Raw genomic sequence first — 22,191 nt, 5'->3', positions numbered from 1 at the left:
TTATGCAATGCTCATGAGAATCCAAGACCTAATTTTGCTTAATTCATCAGACTGTTCAACACCTAAGAAATGTATGCTTACATTCAGTAATAGATAGTCATTTCACTTTTATGTGCCTATGTTATTTCTAATTCTACAATGTAATTTGACAGTTGTCCATGTGTATGCTATAACATCTCAATTATGTACATATATTTAGGGTTTGTGGAGCCCTATAGTGATGTGGAGTGTGAAGTTGTTTGGCATCCAGGGTTCAGCACTCCAGAAACAGGACAATTCACCTTGTATGCACGCAAAGGAAATTCAGTTAACTTGAAATGTTCTGCAAAGGTAACAATTCATGGGACAGCTTTAGAGAGGAAAAATGTGTGGATTTCTTTAAACAAGTAATACCTTTAAATATCTCTATCATAAGCTATTTTTTATTTGACTATTTTAATTTCATATAGCTTTTACTTAACATGTTTAACTCAAGAGTATGCTCCAAAGACATGATGGAAAAGGCAAGGCAAAGACAATTTACCTTTTCTTTGCTTTTGATGATGTTCTACCTTTGGCATCACAGCTTAGTGGTCCTTATAGATTACGGTCTAGTTATTTTGCTTGCCTAGTATGACTAAACAAATGTCGAGAGGTGATACAGCAGTTTTTTAATATATATTTATATTATTTATTAAAGGAATAAAAATCTAGGTCTGCGTGGGAAGGTATGTTTCAGAGTTTCAAGGTAACAACAGACTCCTAATTTAATTTTGTGTTGTTATTTGAAGATGGTATTTGAGAAGCAATGTTCTGGGTAGTCTTCTAAACAGTGACATTCAGCTTTGGTTAGTTATTTGTTGTCTTACACTGCATACCAGGGAGTATAAAGAAGAAAGAGTTTTTCTTTTTTTTTTTTTTTCACTCTACTACTGGCTACATGTTCTAGAACTTTTACTGGCAGCCAAGAAAACTTTTCCCTTTCTTTTGATGAGCCCATTTTCATTTTTGGCTGTTTTTCCTCAGTATCTGTTTTTCTTTTCTTCCTCTTCTTTTGAAGTCTTGGAAGTTTGCCACGTGTAAACCAGGATGTGTGTAAATTAGAATATTTGCAATTCTACTGCTATTAATATCTCTGAAATATCTGGTCCTGATCACACATTTGGAGTTAATGAAGTTTGTGCTGTTAAAAGAAAATATTTTTATTGGTCTTGAAATTAGTCCAGAAATGTCTGTAGGGTTGAGTCTGTTCAATTTGAATATAGATAAGTTTAGTACATTGAGTAAATCTTCTCTCACACTTAAGCTGTGTTTTCCTATTTGGATACTTCCAATTTATGTGTTTGCACAACTATATTAGCTCATAATGTGATAAAAAAATTAGGCTGAATTATTTATTTGTACTTAGGAATATGTTATATGGTTTGCTTGTTTTATCTGTCTCTTTTTTTTTTTAATAGTTTGGTGCTACTAGAGTTCAGTTTGTGGCTCCAAGTATCTCCTTTGCTCACAGTCCAATTGGTTTCACTACTTGTAAGACAGCCACTATTCTAAACACAGGATACAACCATGCATACTTCCAAGTAAGAGAAAATGATTTCTAGCGCATTTAATTCCTTGGGTTGGGGAGCAGAAGGGAATTAATTTTACCAGATCATGTTATGGTTTTTGTGTTTTCAGTTACTAAATATGAACCTATTAAGGTTTTTGTGACATTTTCCTGCAGAAACAAGATTGATGTAAATAAGAATTCTATCCCTCTGTCAAATTTGGGCTGGTGCGTAGATGGGACAAAGACAAACAAAGTGGTGATGGCTTAAATGATTCTGGCAGTTTCCTGAGAGCCAGGGGTGAGGGTAGAGCCCCATACTGGGGTACCCTATGGAAAAGCATTTATTGGATGTTTCCCTGCATTGAGAGACAGAGCAAACTGGCTGCTCATCCTACCCTTGCTGCCCAGTCAGGGCATGCAGGGATCCAGGGCAGTCACAGCACATGGGTGACTTTGCTAAACCAACATCCACGGGCAAGAGAGGCTCTGCAATGAATTGAAGAAGGGATAAGATGGATGCCAGAGTGGGTAAAGACATAATACACAAATTAGTAGGAAACCTAACCTCATTTAGTTTTGCTGGTCACAGAATAATTGCTGCATTTAGTGAAGGAAAATAATTTTCATTAAAATCCTCAGAGTTCTTGTTACTGCATTATTAGAGTACTGAGAAACACATTTAATTTATTTTGATTTGTACCAGATTTCTCTTTTATCAGCTGAGCATTAAATAACAAGTAGTACCACAGTGTTGGAGGCTGGGCCTGGAAGAATAAAATCAGCACAGCCAGTAACACAAGCAAACATACCCAGCCTTTTTAGCTTCCAGAATTACTCTTAAGCCAAGACATAGCTGGTTGGTTTTGGTCACTATCACTTGTGTAGCTATACTTTAAAAAGCTATCTGTTAGGAGTGCATTAAAAGAGAAGAAATTCCTTTTTGTCTTTTCTTAACTGTGGGTAAACTGAGTATTTACTTCTAATATTATCACTGAGCTATACAGAATTGGGGTTCTGTGTCCTGTCTTACTGTGAATGTCAAAAAAGAAGTGGTGAATTTATTTGTCAGTGAAAAAAAATGTTTTGTAGAATATTTGGAAGACTTGCTAGGTAGCAAGTCTTAATTTTGGTAACTTAGTGAAAACAACCCAAAACTCAGAACTCCAAGTTTCCAATTGGTGGAAAGAAGTATTTCATAGTAGAAACTGACATTTTTGTTAAGAAATCTGTTACTTTACTTTGCTTTACTTGCATTTTCTCCCAAACTTCTATGTCCAAGTTAGCATTATATGCTATGAAGGTTCTCCTTGTAAGAATAGAAAAGCTTTATTATAGATATGTTGGTATAAATAAAACAACAACAACCAAAAAACAAAGGAATGCAAACACCTTTTTGTGTATGTTTCTTATTTGTGTTTGTGAAGGTTCTTGACTCCAACCCACTGCCTGGAATGAAAATCACACCCTCTGAAGGAGTGATACCTGTGGGAGGCTTTGTTGATTTAAAAATCTCTTTCACTCCAAAGGCACACATGAGTTTTGATAAAAAAGTGGAGGTATTTCAAACTGGGAAGAGCTTTGGCTTTTGAGTGTTATCCTGTGTGTTTATGTGTATATGTTCATGTATCTTTTGGATTTTATTTCCAGTGTCCTAATGCTTTTTAAGAATAAGGTTTTCTTGCAGCAGATCATTACTGCTGTAACTTCTTTTTTTTTTTTTTTTTGGTCTCAGTCCTGCTCAGAGGTATCAAAGCATCCTCTCAGTTTGAGCTGATTCATACTATGCCACTGACAAGCTGTTGGAAGTAATGGGTGATTGTTCTTTATGAGATAATGTAGACATACCTGCAGTTTCTGTAATCTATACAGAGGCAGGATTGGAATACTCAAATGTTTTTAATTTCTTCACTTCTTTTTGTGGTTTTGTCAGAGATGGCTCTACTAGTAGCTTTACTTTGATAGTAGGTGTGCAAGAAACATGTAACATATTTTGTTTTCTGCATGCCTGCTTGCTGAGATAAGTGAAATTGGGGAAGAAAGATGCTATCAAGGGCCTAAATTTTGCTACCATTTCTGACTGATCCTGGATTCACCATCTTCTGGGGCTGCATATATTATGCTTGTTAAATCTAGTATTCATTTATTTTTTCCATTTGTACAACATATTTAATATTCCCTAGACCAAGAGTGTGTACCTTGTACCAGCACCTCTGTCAAGCAATGTGTGTTGTGATACACATTCCAATCCTCACAGCTGCTGAAAACAGGTTTTTCCTGTTGAAAAAAATACTCATTCTAGTAACACAACCTCCTGTGATATTATTTTTGTCTGCATATTTGGCAGGCTGGTCACTGGTCTTTCTTACAACTTTGGGTTGTGTTTTTTATGTTTCTTCTTTTCTTTTTTTGTTTTGTTCTGGATTTTTATTAACAACTGTATCTATCTAGCTATATCTGTCCCAGATGTACTATGCCACAAAGGCATGATTTGGAGCCACGTGTCGCTGGAATCTGTATATATATGTTCTAGAAAATGAAGGCATTTACTTTATCTCTTAATATTTCTGCAGCAAAAATGTGTTATGTTATAAGGACAGAGTTATTTTCATATTTTCAGTGCAATTTATAGTGACTCTTCCATTCTGATCTGTGGGGTAGGGTTGTTTTTTTTTTTTTGGTTAAACTTTTTTTTCATGTAATTATGAGAAGTTTGGTGAGATTGTTAAGATGACCTTTTCCACAGTCCCAGTGTTATCCCTTCACTTAGGTAGCAGTGAGGAATGCAGCAGAACTCACACTTAGGATCAGTGGATTTTCAGAGATCACTGAAATAGGCATTGATGTGGTAAGTGTGAAGAAATTGTAGCAATTGGTAAGACTGGTTAAGTATTTTTCTTTATCTAGATGTGAAAGTGGCTCCTCTCTACTTCATATTTTTCATTTCTTCCTAAACTAACATCCCAAGAACATGATGAAAGAGATGAACTTAGGAAGAGATATTAAAACCCAAATTTACATATAACAATTACACTAAATGATAGCTGACAGCTTTAGTTTTTGAACTTGGCAATCTGGAATAAGCATGTTAAAAGGGAGAGTATTTCTTAAGGTGGTTATAGCAAAAAATGCCATAAAGGGAAAAGTAAGTCACTGATCTGTTTACTGAATGATTAAAACTTTTCTGATGGTGTAAGTGGACTTGATATTAAATTCTAAACTCTTCTAGTTTGTGTCCTGGAAAGATTTTAAAAATAAGAGTTATGTGAGACTATTGATTAACCAACACTGTTATTGTGTTATAAATTGTGAATCTTGCTCAATTATATTTTTTCACATTATATTCAGTTATAAACTTGACTTCACAGTGCTTTGACCCATTTTTCTTCTTTAAACTTACAGGGAATATTTGAATATCAAGGTGTTTATGTTGGCTCTACAAAATCAATTCCATTTTTGCTGCAGAACAAAGGACAATCTTGTACTAGAGTGCAGTTTGATTTTATTAACCATAAGGATTTTAAATTGTATTCTGAAGACAATTCAGGTATTTGCTTTTGCTATAGCAGAATTTTCATTATATATAAGAATGAATAATGCTGAGAGAAAATCTGTCAGACCATTTCTGGTAGCCAAATTTTCTAATATAAGAAAATCTAAAGCAATTATTTTAGAAGTGTTGCTTAATGTAAATTAAGAGGAGACATTTTGGTTTGCCTATAAGATGACATTTGACAAAGAATAAATATTTGCAGAATGTCAGGTTGCATGTAGATCTTTTTTTTCTGCAATTTTTCCTCCCCAGGATTGGTAAGGTATAATAAAAAAAATGAATACCCCCCTCTTACTAGTTAAAATAAAGTATTAAGAAACCCAAAAAAACAAAGCCAAACAATTGTATTAATTTCCTATTCATGGAATCATACCCTCCTTTTGGACAATATTTACCCTTTGATCATTTCATCACCAGTATAAGGGTTTTTTCTTTTTCCCAAAGGGACAAGGTGTCTGCAGGTTAATGACAGGGCCTCTGTTCTCCATGAGTACTCAGTTCAGGAAGTTATTGGGGCAGGAGTAGAATTGAATTCTTTTTTGTTTGGTAGAACAAGTGCAGATTCTTATCCTGCACATTGTTGCTCATGGCTTTCCTACTTCAGTCATGGCATCTCCTTGGATGTTTCCACCATCATTATTCACAAGAGAATTTTACAGAGACAAGAGGCCTTACAAGCAAAGCTGCAAACTCAGGAAATTACAACTCATTCTTTTGCAAGACAGTATTATAAAATTTAGTTGTATCTTTATGTTGAATGATGCATATATGGATGACGCAAAAAAAGATCTTCCAAAATTGTAGGGATTTTCTTACCATGTGATGCACTTAAAAAGGAAGAAGAGGTGAGGGCTCCTAGTCAGTCATCTTAAATTCCAAAAGAGCTGTAAGGCTCTTTACAACAGGCAGGCTGCCAGCATGGAATCAGACTCATTGCACGTGATCTCTGGATCAGAGTTTGTGCTTGAAACCACTCATGTGACATCCAGTCAGATTCAGTACTCAGATGGTGAATGCTGGATGAATATTCCGGGTGTTCCATGATGGATACTGATCTTGGAGGAATATTACCTTTGCTGGAAACCTGTACTTCTGCCAGTGCCTTAAAATTGAACATGGAAATCTGAAAAAGGAAGCAAGCCTTATTGGAAATGTAGATTATGCCTAAAAATAATTAGAAAAAAAACTAACCAAACCCATTTCAGCCAACTATTTTTAACTCTGTGGTATTAGTTTATTATGTAATTAAGTATTTTAGATTAACACTTGTATTCAAAGGTAAAGGAAAATTCTGTTGGGTTTTTTTTTCTGAAATATTGTGTTTTCCCAAATGAGTAACTTCCATGAAAATTTCTGGTGATTAATACTGCCCAAAATTACCTTCAGAATCCTATATTCCATTGTAACTTTGTGAGAAATGCTTACCATGCAAATAGGTAGATACTTGATACTGAAAATCACTTTGAAATCCTGTAGCTATTATAAAGTTGCTATTTCATGCAGTAGCATCTGTAATTTGATTGTGAATTTTGTTTGGCAGCAATTGACCGTTCTCGTTCAAAGCCTTATCTCTATACAGTTTATTTAAAGGAAGAGTCATCTTTGCAATGCTTCCTGACCTTAACACCAAAAAAGGTAGGTTTATGGAACAGGGGGGATTAAGTTAATTAAAATCATGCTCTGTGAAATTTTTTGTGGTGGGAGAATAGAGACTTTAGATGAACATTTTAGTCTGTGCAATAGTTTTATAATTAGTAATGCAGTTCTTAAGAAAACAAGTTCTTAAATAACCTTTTTATAGCTTTAAGTGTTTGCATACACAAAGAAAACACACTTCCTCAATGGTGTAAACTAACATTGAAATGTCATACCACACATGAAATCATTCAACAAACTAGCAGCCACCTTCTTTTTGCAGCTGTTCTCGCCTGTATTCCCAGATGACCCAAGAAACTGCAAATGTACATGAGTTTTATGTGTCATAAAGATTGGAAAAGTTGCTTTCTGGTTGAGCTATTTGAGTGGAAAAAATTGAAGATATGAGACTTTAGGTTACTTTTACATCCGAAAATTAGCATTTTATTGGCAGTGACTGTCAATAGAGAGTACTCAAGTGAATTTTAAATCCAACCCCATAGAAAAATGCTTTGGAAATTGGAGGTTTGGGGTTTCCACATATTTGGAGAAGGATGAACTGCAAAAACTTTGTGTATGATATCATAAACCAGCTTCAGAACAAGCAGCTGGGGATCACTTCTACAGCATATAAATCCATTGCATTAACTGCACTTTTACCTTAAAAGTGAACAACATCTTATGCATCTTGAAAGGGTCAGGAGTATTCTTTTTCCACCACCACCCACCTCCCACTCCTGCCTTCCCAGCAGTATAAAATGGAATTCCTTTGTTCAAAGCATCATTCAAATAATATTTGTATATTACAGGCTGTGTCTGATAACATTGTGATTTTCTTCTGTGTACACATGGAAGCTATTGGATTGAGTTTATGGCCCATACACTACCCTGAAATAATTTTTCCTGACAGAATATGAGTCAATAGATTTATAAAAAATTTCTTCTGTAGTATGGCAGGCCTTGAATAAAGGGAAAATGAATAGTTGTCATATGTTTTTAAGTGTCAGGAAAGTATGGAATTGTTTGCAAAATGGTACCTACAGAATATCATGAATGACCTATAATCAAATTGGAGAAACTCAGCAAAGGAAAATTCTGGTATTTTCCTTTGAGTAAGAAGGGCAAGTAATGGGAATACAGGAGCAGATAATGCTCTTGGAATAATCTGTGTGTATGGCATTTCAGGCCACAAGCTGAACAAGAATTAAGAGCAGAGACCTACTATACCAATAGGAATATTTTTATTAATAAAGCAAGTAAAATAGTTATTCTAATCAGGGCTGATAACACTTCAGCTGCACCCTTTTCCCATGTGGAATGCCATGTTTAAAGAAAGAAGTAGGACAATTCCACTTGGAAAGAAAGTCCAAAAGAAATCAATGGAAAAGAGAAGAACTCTGTTTCCCATTGTGACATTTGAGCTCTATTTCCTTTCCTTGTCGAGTTGCAGGATAGAATAAAAGTAGAAGTGTTGCTACTGACACTGCTGTAAAATAATATTTCTGAAGAATGCTGAAATAGTACCTTGCTATGTTTAATTTAGCTTGTCTCCTGAGCACGGTGTTCAGGATTGCTGTTCATTATTGATGAGCCATGTCCAGCTGTCATTTGGTAATGGTGTACATTGGCTTAAGTGAAGATAAGGTTATGCCAATTGGAAGTCTGCTTTAATTGTGATATACATTTGGAAAAACAATTTTTACTCTTGACAGGATAAGTTTTGTGACTGTTCTTGCTAAAAAAACCCAAACAAACAAACAACCCCTAAAAACAGAACAAACAAAAAAAAGGCTGTAGATTATTGCCCCTAATGATTACAGATTTTATTTTTCATTTTTCACGTTCTGGGTCTAAGTGTTTTTCAAGTCTTAAGAATAATTTTTGACAAACAGAAATAACTTCCTTCAGAAATAAGGAAATAAAAACTACAAAAAGGAAATTTTCTTGGGCCCCCTCATAGCCAACTAATAAATGTTGCTTTAATTACATGTTTTTACTTCAGTTTTCCTTCTCTTTGTGTGCTCAGAGTCCTTCTGTCTCCCTTTGCCCTTGGTGAGCACCTCTGAGCTGCTGCAGCACCATCACAGCTGGCCCCTGAGCTCTGACTGATTGAAAATGAAGTTACCCAGGGTGGCATGACAACAGGCAGCATCTGGAAGTATATGTAGCCCCCAGGATGCTGTAACTTTGTTTCATTTAACTCCTGCATTGTAGAATACTAATTAAAAACATAGCTCTGTTGAGAAGGTGGTCGAGGTACCATCATCTCTAACTGTGATCAGAAACTCTCAGTAGTTACTGTTTCTTAAAACATTGATTTCTATTTTATCCCCCTTTCTTTCCTGATTTTCCACTTTTGAATAAATCCCCAAATCTCTAATCTCTGTGTGTTGAGCTTCCCCTGTTCAGGTTTCACAGTTGCAAGTGCCATTTCCTGCCTCTGTGCACTGCAACAGCTGTTTCTGATCTCATTTCTGTTTTTTGGATAACTGCTCTTCCCCAGCTTACCTCCCAGCTGCTACAAACCTTCTGTATCCCATGAGGTCACATTCTTTTCTGTCTGCCTTCTGGTTTTACTAGAACTTCCTGCTGTTTTACTCATTACTGACAACACTACCCTAGAAACCAACAAACCCCCACTATACTGATGTTTTCTTTAACAGAGTGGATAATAGGGCTAATGAAAAGTAAAAATAATTCAGGAGCACTGCTAAAAGCATAAAAAACCCATGGAATTATTTTAATGTACTTAAAAAATTTATTAAAGCTACCTGAATTATTAATGTAAGGTTGCAAGTAATTTAGTCTTGAATGCAGTCTTGAATTCTGCTAAAAAAACCCTTCAGATCAACAAATGTAGTACATATATAGGAACTCTGAAGAGCTGCTACAGCTCTCACTAAAATATAATAGGTATTAATACATGGGACATCAAAAGATGCTCTTAGAGATGAAGCATCTTGGCATGCTTAAAAAATAAACCTTAAAAAATGTTGAGGCAATTCTTTCAGTATTCCAAGTGAGAAAATGGAGTCCATGCATTATAGATAAGGCTGGGATGTTGCTCAGACACAGTGTGGCTGTGCCTTGCTGTTATTCCTGTGTCTTTGAAGGTGTTAGAGGTGACAGGGCTCTGCACCTCACTGCAGAGATTTTAACCTTAGTATTTGGTGGCTGTGGAAGTCAGAGCTGTCAATGAAAGCAGTATTGACATCATCTATTACTTTATCATCTATATCTGTATCTATATCATCTCTGTCTGTCTGTCTGTCTGTGTTTGTCCCCTGCTCACAGAGGTCCTGCAGGGTCTGATGGGGAAAGCATGCAAACCAAAGTGCAGGAGTGTAGTGATTCAAAATGAGTTTTTTTTATTTTTTGTTTTTTTATTTTTAAACCTGCTGGAAAATAACAAATTCCAGCATCTTGGAAAAAGGACAAAATACACAGCTGGGTAATAATGAAGCCTCGGAGTGCCTTTGATTGAGATAAATAGAACAAGTCACACCTGTCAGAGCTTATTGCTTAAGCTTGTTGTAGGGAGGTGACAGGTGTTTTGGTGGGGTTTTTGTCCTGTTAAATGACTTTTTTTTCCTTTTCCTAATGAAAGAACAGATTTGTTGTGTAAGAAGTGAATTCTATGGAAAATCTGCAGCTGTGGAATTACAGGGTATTGTTGCTACATCATCTCTGACCATAAACAAAGGAAAGATTTAATTTTATTGCAGTGCTTTGAATGATGGCTTTGAACAGCAGTTACATTATTCATTGTGGAAGCTGCTTTTCTGTGATATAAAACAGGGGGAATGAAAGATTTCAGTGTATCTTAAGGAAAAGCTCATTTAAATTTGTGGGATGGCTGAGAGTGTATATTGGATTCAATTGCAGGATATAAACCCTTGGCTTTGCAGTTAGGTTTAAATTTGAATCAAACTGATTTTTTCTAATGTACATTGCATTTTGTCTTCTTCTATTGCTGCTGAATTTGTGTATAGAGAAACAAATAAAGAAAATTTAAGGTCAACCTTTTCACAAATGCTTCAAGATACTTGAACAATCGGCATGGTATTATATGATAAATACAAGAGTATTATTATCTTTTACAGTTGTTTTAATGTAATTCTAAGTAATAAATTAGCTTATTGATTTATGTGCAATTCTCTTGGAAGTTGTACTGTGAAAGGAAACACTGTAATTTTAGAGAGATGTCACATATTCTTTGTGCTAAACAAGCTATATGATTTCTAAATTAGCAAAATTTTTATTCAACCTTGGGAATACATGCTCTATTAGAATAGTAATTAGAGAAATAGATTTTATTCTTTCTAAGATATATTATTGCCTTGGAATACTTAGTAAAGATAGAGATGAAATAACTGCTTTGAAAGTGTTTTTTGAAAATAACAATACTTTTTTTTCCTACTGTCAGATTGTCACCTGACAGCTGTGCTTCAGTTTATTTTTGATCCATGAATTCTATGTAAAATACTACTTCACTTGTAATGTTTGATGGGTGGTTTTCCCCCTTTTGTTTCTTGTCCTATACCAGGTATTTAGGGCCAAGGCAGGAAGCCATTCAGCCATGTTTGCTCCCCAGTTTTGAGCTCAGAGCTACTGTTCATATCAAAACTATTTCATAAATTTAAGTGAGTTTTGGGAGCAGAAATTTCATAATCTCACAGATTCCTTATGACCAACAGCTTCTATTTGTTTATTAATTCAAGTGGAAATAAAAAAATTGAAAGTATTTTAAGATGCCATCTGAATAAAAGTTTCCAAGACTATTATTTTTATTTAAAGAGCTAACTTCTGGTGGCAGCCAGACCAGCATCCTTTTCCTGACATCCTTTGGAGATGTTGCATGTGAACACACAACAAAAAGCTCCTTTGTCTCACCTGTCTTTTTAAAGCTTTTGAAGTATTTGAATTCTAAACTCTGGCTTTGTTGATGATTCCTCCTTTCCAACCAACATGCATAATCAGTGTACATCAGGACAGGAAAAATGTTTCTTATATTAACAAACAGGAGTGTTTGTGAAAGAACTCTCTCTAGGCTGCTTCCTTCCTGCCCTTCCCATGTTCTCTAGTATATGAAGTTAAATGCAGCTTCAGCAAAATATCTCAATAGATAAGTAACTGCAAAGTATTCATAAATTATCTAAAAAGCAATGATAAGTCCAGTAATAGTCTAAGGATTTATTTTTTTAAGTATTGTAATTACTTTGTAAAGTATCTAATCTTGCAAAAGAGGGAATTTTCTATTATGGAGTTTGAAAAATGAAAAATTAATCATAAAGAGTTTTTTAATATTTATAGAAAGAAACCTAATGATTCTACTTACAAAGGGAAGTCCTAATAACTGAAATGAATTTTTAATTCTGTTTCAGCAATATGTGTATGTATTATAATCTAATTTCTACTTACACAGAATTTTTAAAGGATTTTTCATTTGTAATGTGGTTTACATAATGTGCAGTTAATGTATGAATAAAATAAAAGATCTATGATTTGTTCTCAATTATATAAATACATTTCTATGAGTTATGTTGGCCTTGAATTTGTACCATTGTACTTCACAGCAAAAGTAGGTTTTCAGTGAGCATCATGACCTTCATGTAGTGAATTGAGTCTTTCACATATTTGCTTATGTTTGCCAGTTCTTAGAAAATAACCCCTTTATAGTAAAAAGAAACCAAATTTTCCTGTTAGTTGGGATGAAAAACAGGTTTTGATTTGCTGCTTTAGGAGAGGGAAAAAGGGATTCCATTTTTTGCTGTCTGGCCTAAACATACCAGCATTGATGAAGAGCAATTGCTGTGCTAGACTGCACTCCTTTGCACAGCCTGTGCTGTCATGAAATCTATAACAGACTAAACATTTTAATCTCACCAAACTTAAACAAAATTAGCTTTGTTATAAGAACATATTTTGAAGATGTAACTTGATGAAGTGTTTTATGTGGGTGACTTGAGATACTAAAAGTGGAAGAGTATATAATTCAAAGCAGGAGATTTTTACTCAATCTTTTTGATGTATCTTGAGTTTTAGTTACTAAAAATATTAAATGTCAATTTTGAGAAGCCAGTTATATATTACAAAATCTAATCATGATTAGATTTGAAATATCAGTATAAAACAAGGGACTGTGGTGACTTGCTGCAAAACTTGTCCTCATTCAATGCCTTCCTTGTGAGCTGAGCGCAAAAAGACAAAACATTGCACAAGGCTCAGCACACACCTCACTCTCCAGAAGTGTGGAATTGTGTGTCACAAACCCTGCTGGAACACCACACACTCCCAGTGCTGTGTGCTTGCTTCTCAGTAAGTGTTACAGATGGATTTGTGCCTCATGCCCTGACTTAGGACACTTGGTTTTCTTTCCTATCATTTATATATTTTTCTTGCTACCAGAGATGTGAAAGTGAAGAATGATGCACTATTTTCTGCAGGTTTTGAAAGCTTTTAAATGATTCATAACATCTTTATATAGCTGGTTTTACTGCCTTTTCTAAGCAGCATAAAGATTTTATAGGTTTAATTCCTTTCTAAGATTTCTGTGGCCTTCAAGGTGAAAACAGGATTTGAAGGACTCTAACAGTGGTTTTAGTGCAGAAGTTTTGGGTTTTTTTTTCCATTACCTTTATTAAGGTTATCCATACTTTTTATCTGGAGAACATACTATCTTAGTGTGTTAGTCCTTGAAAAGACAGAGCAAGAGGCAAGAAATATCTCTTTGAAAGTGCTTTTTGAAATAAATTTGGCCTTTCTGATGCCCAGTCTGTAAAAAAAGAGGATTCTATACAAAACACACCTTTTCTTAAGTTTGAAACCCCACTTGGGAATGTGATAGCACAGGTAAAATGAGGATCAAAATCACTGGAATTTAGACTCCTAGAATTCAGTGGCATTTCATGACAAAGGTCTTAAGACTTTTTTTTCCCCCAAGGTTTCTCAATTTTAACTGATATCCCACTTTGATATCAGAGCCCATTTTGTTTATGCTGGGTGTACTGTAATGGTTGACCTTTGTCTTCAGCCTTTGAGAAAGGCTGCCATAACTGATGTAGCTTTGTTTTCCCTCCGCTTTGCTCAGATGAGCTTCTGCATTTGGGCCATGGCTCCAATCTTTTTTCACTCATGAGGGTGGCAGGAGTGGAACATGACACTGTGACTTACCAGAAGTCTTGTCTGTAGTTCTGCTGATAAACCTGATACTTTTCATCATAGAGCTGTTCCTTAATGGGGAGAAAATACCCGGGCACTGCTTGCTTAGAGAACTGAATCTGAGTTCCAGTAAATGAAAATCCTGTTATCCAAAATTGCAATAGTTCTGCCAAAACAGCCAACCACTCAGATGATTGAGGAGGTACCTATGATTTTTTTGGGAAAATGACCACAATATTTTCTTTCCCTTTAGGTGGCAGCACATGACTTCATTCTCCCAATTGCTGTTCCTCGGGCCACGTACCCAACTCCAGCTCCTGTGGTGCCTATGAAGCCCGGTGCCCCCGTGCCTCTGCCACCCCCAGAGACCCCAACTCTGCCCATATGTAGAGTCAGAGCTAATGGTGGGTGAACCACGCCGTTAAACACCTGCTGGATACATAGATTTGGAGTGATGTTTTTGCTTTGCAGAGAATGGCTACTTAATTGGAATTTGTATAATTTGTACATTTTTTGGAAACTTGCAAAATTTTCAAGTTTTGATTCGTGTTTTTAAATATGCTTGAAGCTGAACTTTCTATACCTAATCATGATGTGGAGAAAAGATTTTTTTGTATTGGCCTTATATAAAAATAGTTTACCAAAGCTCTTTTTTGTGTCTATCCATTTATCATAGATTTATAGACTACATCATGCAAATCCCAGTGGTTACAGCAGTTCCTCTGAAAAGTAGAATGTCAGTCATGCTCTTTTGTGGAATTGTCCTGCCAAAACTGGGATCTCTAACTATCTATCTATATCCATATATAGATATATATATATCTGTATCTAAAACTCCTTTAAAATGCCTCTGAATGGCCCTCATCCCATCTGGCTTGTCAGAGGTTGTTAATAGCCAAAGTTACAGGCCATTTGCCGGCAGCAAAGAAATGGATATCTTATATAATTCTTGTCTGCTTTTCTTCGAAATAATTTGTGGTTCCCTTAATCTTCTGTCTTATTCTTACTGTCATTTATATTCACTATAAATTGTGAATATTTGGATACACTGGCTTTCCTAGTCTCAGTTTTTAATTTATAACCACTTTTTATTTGAGATGGGAGTGAAGTACAGACTGTCTTCCTAGAATGATGTTTGTGTAATGTTTAAACCTTTTGGGAGCACTTAAGAAGGCCTGGCCAATTAAATATGTAAAGTGGGGTAAAATCAACTCAAATTTATTAGGATTTGTCTATATTTGATTTTTTCCCCTTTGTTTTTCTCTTAAGTCTTTTGAGATCATTTAAAATATCAAAGAAATCTTGAGAGACTTTCTTTAGATACTGTTATGAAAGTAAATTCATATTAAAGCTTTCTAAAATACATGTAATTGGAGAACATATAGAATAAAAGTGAATGTACATATGTCTATGAGATTATTAGGAAACGTGTCACTAAGTGAAAATATGTATTCAAGTCACAAATTTATAGTGCAGAAGTGATTTAAGTGATGTGAAGAGGAAAGAAAATGTTTATTTCCTTTTCCCTTTCTTTGTGGAATAGATGCAATCACTAAATCTCATGGACAGTTGACAATCTTATCCAAATTTTATCACAAATTTATATTTCTGTTATGTAGAATTTCTTCAAAGTATGATAAGTATTTGCCTACAACAAGTAACATAATGTAAAAGTGAATATATAATATTTTCAAGTCTAATAAATACTTGAAAAAATGAAGTGTGGATTCTATTAAAATTTGAGTATTGAAATTAAATTCTTACTGGGAATCTTAATGGTCTGGGAGGAGGCAGAGAAGTCTAAATAAGTTTCTTGACCACACAGTATTTCAGACAATCATATGGCTACAGGCAAATAGCCAGTTTATTTTTACTGTTAAAAGAAGAACTTGATGATTTGATTACATTCTGGCAACTTAAAAATTATGTCTGTTATTAAATGATTTCAGATTATCACATTAAAAGCTAAAAACTAAGATGTATCTTGAAAGTTCTAAGCTTTGATTTGGCAAATATGTCTACTTCTCACTGCTAGATGCTTTATGGCATATTAGTTTTCTGCTTTTACAATTTTTATTTTCCTGGAATAGTAGTTGTGGTTGACTGGGATTCAGTGATCAGCCCTGTCTTTTAACTTCACTGTAGTCCATATCCATCAGAAATCCGTTTTTTGATTTTTTTTTTTTTTAAGACAAAGTTTGTAAACTGTTTCAGCACTTGGGAAGGAAAGCTGCTCTCTTACTTAAATACTTACAGGAATTTTCCCTGCTAAAGTGTTTATGTGTATGTAAGAAAGAACTGAAAGAGAAAAATCTCAAAAAAACTGGGACAGAAGACTCACCTGGAAAAGATGCAAGTTTATCTAAGCCTGGTACTGAGGAGAAGTTTGTACTATCAATGTAATGGCCTCATGGGAGCTGAAATATATTTTAATATTCCAAGTCAGAGATTTTTTAGTTGGGTAGATAATCTCCTTTCAATGTCAGAGTTTCAGTTGTGCTGTGTTCTCCTGGCACAGGCAGTTTGGGAGAGAGCTGAGGACTTTGTGAATGATGTAGTTGTGTTGGTGGAAGGTTCCAGCACATCCTGTTCCTACCTTGAAACAATATTACTTTGTAGAGTTTGTGTACCTATGACTTAGAGAAATACAGATAATATTGTTGTTTACATAATGTGATATATGTGATTACGAAATTCTTTGGGTTTTTTAGAGGGAGAATAGAATTGATCAACACTGGGAATGGAGCAGACGTGCAGATTTTAATAAAAGGATTCTGTGTGCTTGCTAGGTTCCTTTCCAGGGCTGTTTCCAAGAAGTAAGATGAGGTGTGGGAACACATACCTCTGTTTTTCTAAACTCCCACTTTAAAAATTCATATGTTGTGATGATTTTTTGTTAAAGCTCTATGAAATTAGGAGAAATGCTGTTTTATATAAAATCTTCCAGGTCTTGTCTGATGGTTGCTATCAGAAATGTAAATGCATTCATCTGCAGAAGGAAGATCATGTGGCTCTTGTGATATGGAGAGGTGCTATAACTCTGGTAGATATAAAATTTAAATAATTTTATTGTTACTAAAGAGTCATAATAAGTTAAATTACAGTAATTGTGTATATAGTATGGGAGCATCAAAATGGGAGAAACATTTTCCCTAAACATGTACAGAAACAATGATTTTATGAAGGTACTTTGAGAAAATATTTGACAAGTGATGCTGTGTAAATATTTTGAATTGTTTTTTTCTAATAGGACTTAAACCACTTGTGGAGTTCTCCTCTATGGAACTTAAATTTGAAGAACATTTTAGTAACATTCGTTCCAGTACTGCTGATAGGAGTGTGAGTTCTCAGGTAATGACATTGTCATTTTGTTCAGTTTTTGATTTCGTGTTTGTCTTTTAATCACTATAAATTTTTTTCCAAAATTTAAAATTGGGCTTGTACTAAATCTGACAATATGAAAATGTGGGCACTATGAGAAATTGACCATGAATTATGTAAGAAATAGATATGAATAGTATAATTCTGAAGGATTTCTGCATCTGCCTATACCAGTAAATGAGACAGTGATGGGGCCAGGATGCAACTGATTTGTGCTATGATGGGCCAAACAGTGAAACTGCTGTCCCAGTGCCTTGTATGGTAGGGACTGTGCCAACTGACACTCTCCCAAAAAATTCCTTGTCATGACTTATGGCTTAACAAGGGGAAAAGGACACTAAATTTAATATTTGCAACACAGATAATATGTATGAATGCAAAACATATCATAGCATAATTTATTGTCTTTACTACCTGAGGGCTTTGGTTAGAATTCAGAAAAAATATTTTTGGCAATGATGAAAACACTTGAAATGCTTTTTCAAATGCATTCAGGAATCAGTGATAGTACAAAGTCAAGGCATTTTTCTAGCTAGGCTTGTTTCAAAAGCTGAGAGAGTAACTCTGAGATAAAGGAATTTAATTTTATTTTTTGTTTCCACTGTCATCTTACTGAATTGAAAGAATGGGTTTTGAAAATCAATTCTGAACTTTTTCCATTTTCAACATCTCTACCTGTAAGTCTACATGTGAGCCATGTGTTTAGTGCTTACTGTGCTTCATTTTTATCAGGAATAAGTACTTGTTCTGTTTGTCTGAGCACTCCCACTGTGATGCTTGATCTATTTACCTCACTTAAATGAGGTTTTTCCATTTTGGGAAGAAAGTATTCTCTTTGTGAATATGGTGAATGACTGGAAAACATCTAGTCTGTGCAGATAGGCATGCTCACCCTTGCACCCCACAGATAAAATAAACTGAGTTCTTCCTTTCCTTCTGGTGTGTCTGCATAAAGAATGCTTAGGAGAAAGCATTGTGAAAAGTGTCACAGTGTTTGCTCCTTTCTCTCTTTCAACATCACTCCTTTTCTGAAAATATTTACAGGACCTTGTCCTGAAGTGTCTCGCAGGAGAGGAGGTAATATGGAAATTTAATTTTGATGATGTAGACAAAAATATAGAAGATGGTATTTTCAGATTTAGTCAGAAGCATGGACGTCTTCATAAAAAAGAAGAAATCAGTATTGCTGTGTCCTTCTGGCCTCGTAAGTAATTCTATGAATTCTTCTATAGATTGGCCATTTGCATAGGGATGTTTAAATGGGATTTTATGATGAATCAATAGTAGTACTTATTTTCATCAACTGACGATTTTTTTTTGGTTCTGAGAAAATAAGACAGCTGCAGACCTAACAAAAAGCATGGAATCACTGTCTTTGAAATTGCATTATTTGAAAAGTTTGCTTTGCACATAGAAAGCATCAGGTTTTTCACCCATAAAGCATCAAGGACTGGGATAGGTGTATCATTTTCAGTGCTGCTACTTCAGGTGCTTTTAGATTGGCTGACTTAGGTAGTAAAGCTTTCCATGGTACTTGGAATGCTTTTAAACTTTACTCTAAATAGCCATAATTTAGATAAGAATAGAAATTTCCTGCTTCAGTAAGTTTTAAAATCGCTTGTCTGTGGTATTTTTTGGAGTAGACTGGTCAGGCAACCAGCCCCTAAGAAAAAATATGTAAAATAGATATATAACAAAACTTGGAAGAATAAGGGAAAATGATAATCAACCACATAACTCCAGAAAAGGAATGTAAGAATAGGAAAATTAAGATTCTACTTTTTTTCAACTGAGTGTTTAGAGTAGACAGTGATATACAAGATTCATAGGGTGTAACAGTGTACTTGAGCTTTTAAATCCCACCAGCAAATGCAGCTGATGCCCACAGAACTGCATCCTCTTGGCAGTTTCAGTGCAGCACTTTTGGGGCTGCAGCATTGTCAAGGGGAAGAAAAGTTGTTGTGTCAGTTGGTTCTGATGCTGAGTCAGCAAGTGAGCATCCCTGTCCTAAAGAAAGATGTTGCTGTTATTCTTCATCATAGCACTGAAATCTCTGACCTCAATTAAGCACTGGAAACAATTTAATATAAATAAAGAAAAATAGCTCTTGCCATGACTCTATGATAAATTGAGAAGAGTGCATTAAGTATGGTTCTGTAAATGTTGTGAGTATGCAAGAGCAGTGTTTAACTGCACATGTTGCTTGGAGTTGCTTGTTGCAGACTGTGAAGCAGAGAACAGCTTAAAAATAAAAGCCAATATTTTGAATTACTGGATAAATTGTGTATCCCATATCTTTTGTTTACAGAAAGTCATAAATAACTGTAAAGATCAATTACCCTTAATGCAATGTTCTAAGTATTTTCCTATGATTTATATGCTATTTATGCTGTACCTTCAGTGCATATCATTACTCTCTTGTAAGAGAGCATTAGATACATCAAAACCCACACAGGAGACCTGGTTAATGAACATGGACTGCTAATCACTTTCATAGGCTTGTGCTGTAAAGTTGTAGAATGTGGGGGAGTGAACAAACCCTAAAATGAACTTTGAGTGTGCATTAGGGTAATTTATTTAAATATGCTGCAGCAGTTATGATAGAGTACTATATTATTATAAAATGCTATAATAAACTGCAATGTTGAATTAAATGAAAGAGGTTATGTTGGTGGTAAAATCATGCTACCTGTTAAAAAATTATTCTAAAAACAGATTTTCAAGAATTGAAGATCTATTAATATGATCCTCTTCTGCTGTTTTATAGTATAATTCATTAACAATCTAAAAAAATTTTCACTATATCTCATTTTGATTTGAAAAAACTTATCTGCAGCAAAGGAAGTTACAAGGAATTTGTGCTCTTGGGTTCCCTTCCTGGGAGTTCAGAGATACTGGAAGATGTGATGATTGTGTAATGGGCACAAATGACAACTTTGATACTTTGATTGTGTGGTGTTTTGTTTTTTAATTTTTTTTCTGCAACAGCAAGATATTAAATAGCTGTGACCTTCAACAAATTCTGTGAAGAAATGTGAAGAAACTGTTATTTCACTTTTGAATTTTTCTTTTTCTTTCTTTTTTTTTTTGTAGGATACCTGTAAGTTCTAGATGTCTGTAGCTTTTCTGCTTTGAACTCTGTATTTCACTGTATGCAAATTGTTCAGTGGTACCTATTAATGTTGAAGGGATATAAATCAAATAACACCTGAATTATCATAAGGTCCAAGGCAACTAAACTAAAAATGTGCTTTTGGGAGAGAAATGTAGGAAGTGCATAACCGTATGATACAAACTTAGGAGGGTGAGGAGAGCAGAGGATGTTTTTCCTTTCTTCTCATAAACTCTGAAAATATATTATAGAGTTAATATTCCTAGAGAAGAGAAAATATTTCCCATATAATTCTACAGATTTTGTTAGCCCTTGGCAGATTTAGATTGGCAAATTTTTAAGTACCATCAAATATCCCTAAGGAAAATGTTCACATCTGCTGAACTAGAAATTAATGGTGGTATGAGAATGGTAGCAGCAGCCAGACTTTGACAGCAGTCATGAAAGGTGTGAGGAGTAGAGTAAATTCTTGACTTCAGCAGTCAGTTCAGGACATAATTCTAATTAATTTCTATGTATTTTATTTAACGTGAAATAGCCTGAAATCACTGGTCCTAGGCATTTCAAACTAATGAACAAATCTTAATAAATGACAGAATTCATGTGTTTTTGCCTTTGTCTCTGTTCAAAATGATCATAGTATTACATTGTCCTGGTGTTTCTGACATAAGCAATAATTTATTTTTTATCTTTTATATATAACATAAAATTATATTAATAATATTTATTATATTATATTATATTATATTATATTATATTATATTTATATTAATTATATTATATTATATTATAATTTTGTATATTTGTTTTGTATATTTATTGGTTTACACACTGTGCTGAATTTTGGTGTTAGTAAATGTGTGTGGATCCACACACAGAATGATCAGTGATGCAGGATAGGCAATGTCTGTTCTGCTCCTTGGGTGAGCCAGGGATTCTCTGGCATGGAAAGTATAGATGGAAAGTTTGTACCAGAAAACCTTAACACTACTATTGTCTAACTTTGAAACTATGGGTAATACAAATATTTTAAAATGTGAGTTACTGAAAAATGCATATTCTTTGGTACTGATATATGCTCCTGTACTTTACTTCCTTCACTGTGTTCCACCCCTATGGTATTTATTGGTTATGTCCTTTCACTTCACCTTGTCATACACCTGGATGAAGAGAAGACACTAGAAATATGGTTTAGTTACAGCCCAGCTGTAGCCCAGCTGTGGTACATGGGAGGAGCTTGTACAGAAGATCCTTTCTTGCAAGCTTGTAAGAAATGCCCTGTTTGGCTCTTCATCCATCTCCATGACTTTTTTTCTGTTGCTTTCTCAGCAGATTCCCCTTGGAACTGTTTTTCAGGTTGCATTTTCATGTTTGCTGGTTTGAAATGAAGGGATCCACAGGTCATGTTCTGGTGACATAACAGCATCCCTGATGCTCTTCTCTTGTCACTTCCATTAGGAAATTAGCTCTTGCAGGAAGGGAAAAAGACAAAGTACTTTGAAGACACTGGATTTTCTTCTTTTTGTATGTAAACAGTGACAGCTCTTTCTCAGGCTGTGGAAGTAATGATTTGAGATAATCTCAGAAGACTCTGTTGTGTATTTTGTTCTGTGACATGTATGTGTTCATGCAGATACATAAAATACAAAATTTCTTTTTGCTATCTGAATAATTAGGTGAAGGTGTTTCCATACTGATCTAATGGAGGGGAATCAAAGGAAAAGGTGTTTTTTCTCAAAAATTCAAGGATGAAACTTTTTGGGTTGTTTTACAACGCATTATAGCAGATTTATTTCTAAATCCAGGAGTTTTTCATTAGTT

At 34.7% G+C, this 22,191-nt stretch overlaps 1 protein-coding gene across 1 annotated transcript in view; it reads left to right on the top strand.

Moving 5' to 3' along the window:
• CFAP47 (cilia and flagella associated protein 47) overlaps nucleotides 1-22,191 on the top strand; it is a gene marked incomplete at its 5' end in the record, with an annotated part of 258,098 nt that overhangs the window by 16,745 nt on the left and 219,162 nt on the right. Inside the window, 9 exons of the mRNA XM_031060192.1 lie at nucleotides 200-330; nucleotides 1,440-1,562; nucleotides 2,956-3,087; nucleotides 4,299-4,376; nucleotides 4,931-5,075; nucleotides 6,622-6,716; nucleotides 14,131-14,281; nucleotides 17,128-17,228; nucleotides 18,303-18,462. Of these exons, the coding sequence (XP_030916052.1) occupies nucleotides 200-330; nucleotides 1,440-1,562; nucleotides 2,956-3,087; nucleotides 4,299-4,376; nucleotides 4,931-5,075; nucleotides 6,622-6,716; nucleotides 14,131-14,281; nucleotides 17,128-17,228; nucleotides 18,303-18,462 (1,116 nt within the window). The remainder of the gene's footprint in view (nucleotides 1-199; nucleotides 331-1,439; nucleotides 1,563-2,955; nucleotides 3,088-4,298; nucleotides 4,377-4,930; nucleotides 5,076-6,621; nucleotides 6,717-14,130; nucleotides 14,282-17,127; nucleotides 17,229-18,302; nucleotides 18,463-22,191) is intronic.

This window comes from Geospiza fortis, unplaced genomic scaffold (genome assembly GCF_000277835.1).
Source record: "Geospiza fortis unplaced genomic scaffold, GeoFor_1.0 scaffold20, whole genome shotgun sequence".
NCBI lineage: Eukaryota > Metazoa > Chordata > Aves > Passeriformes > Thraupidae > Geospiza > Geospiza fortis.
Note: the sequence above shows the minus strand (reverse complement) of the source record. Positions and strands in the feature narration are given on the sequence as shown.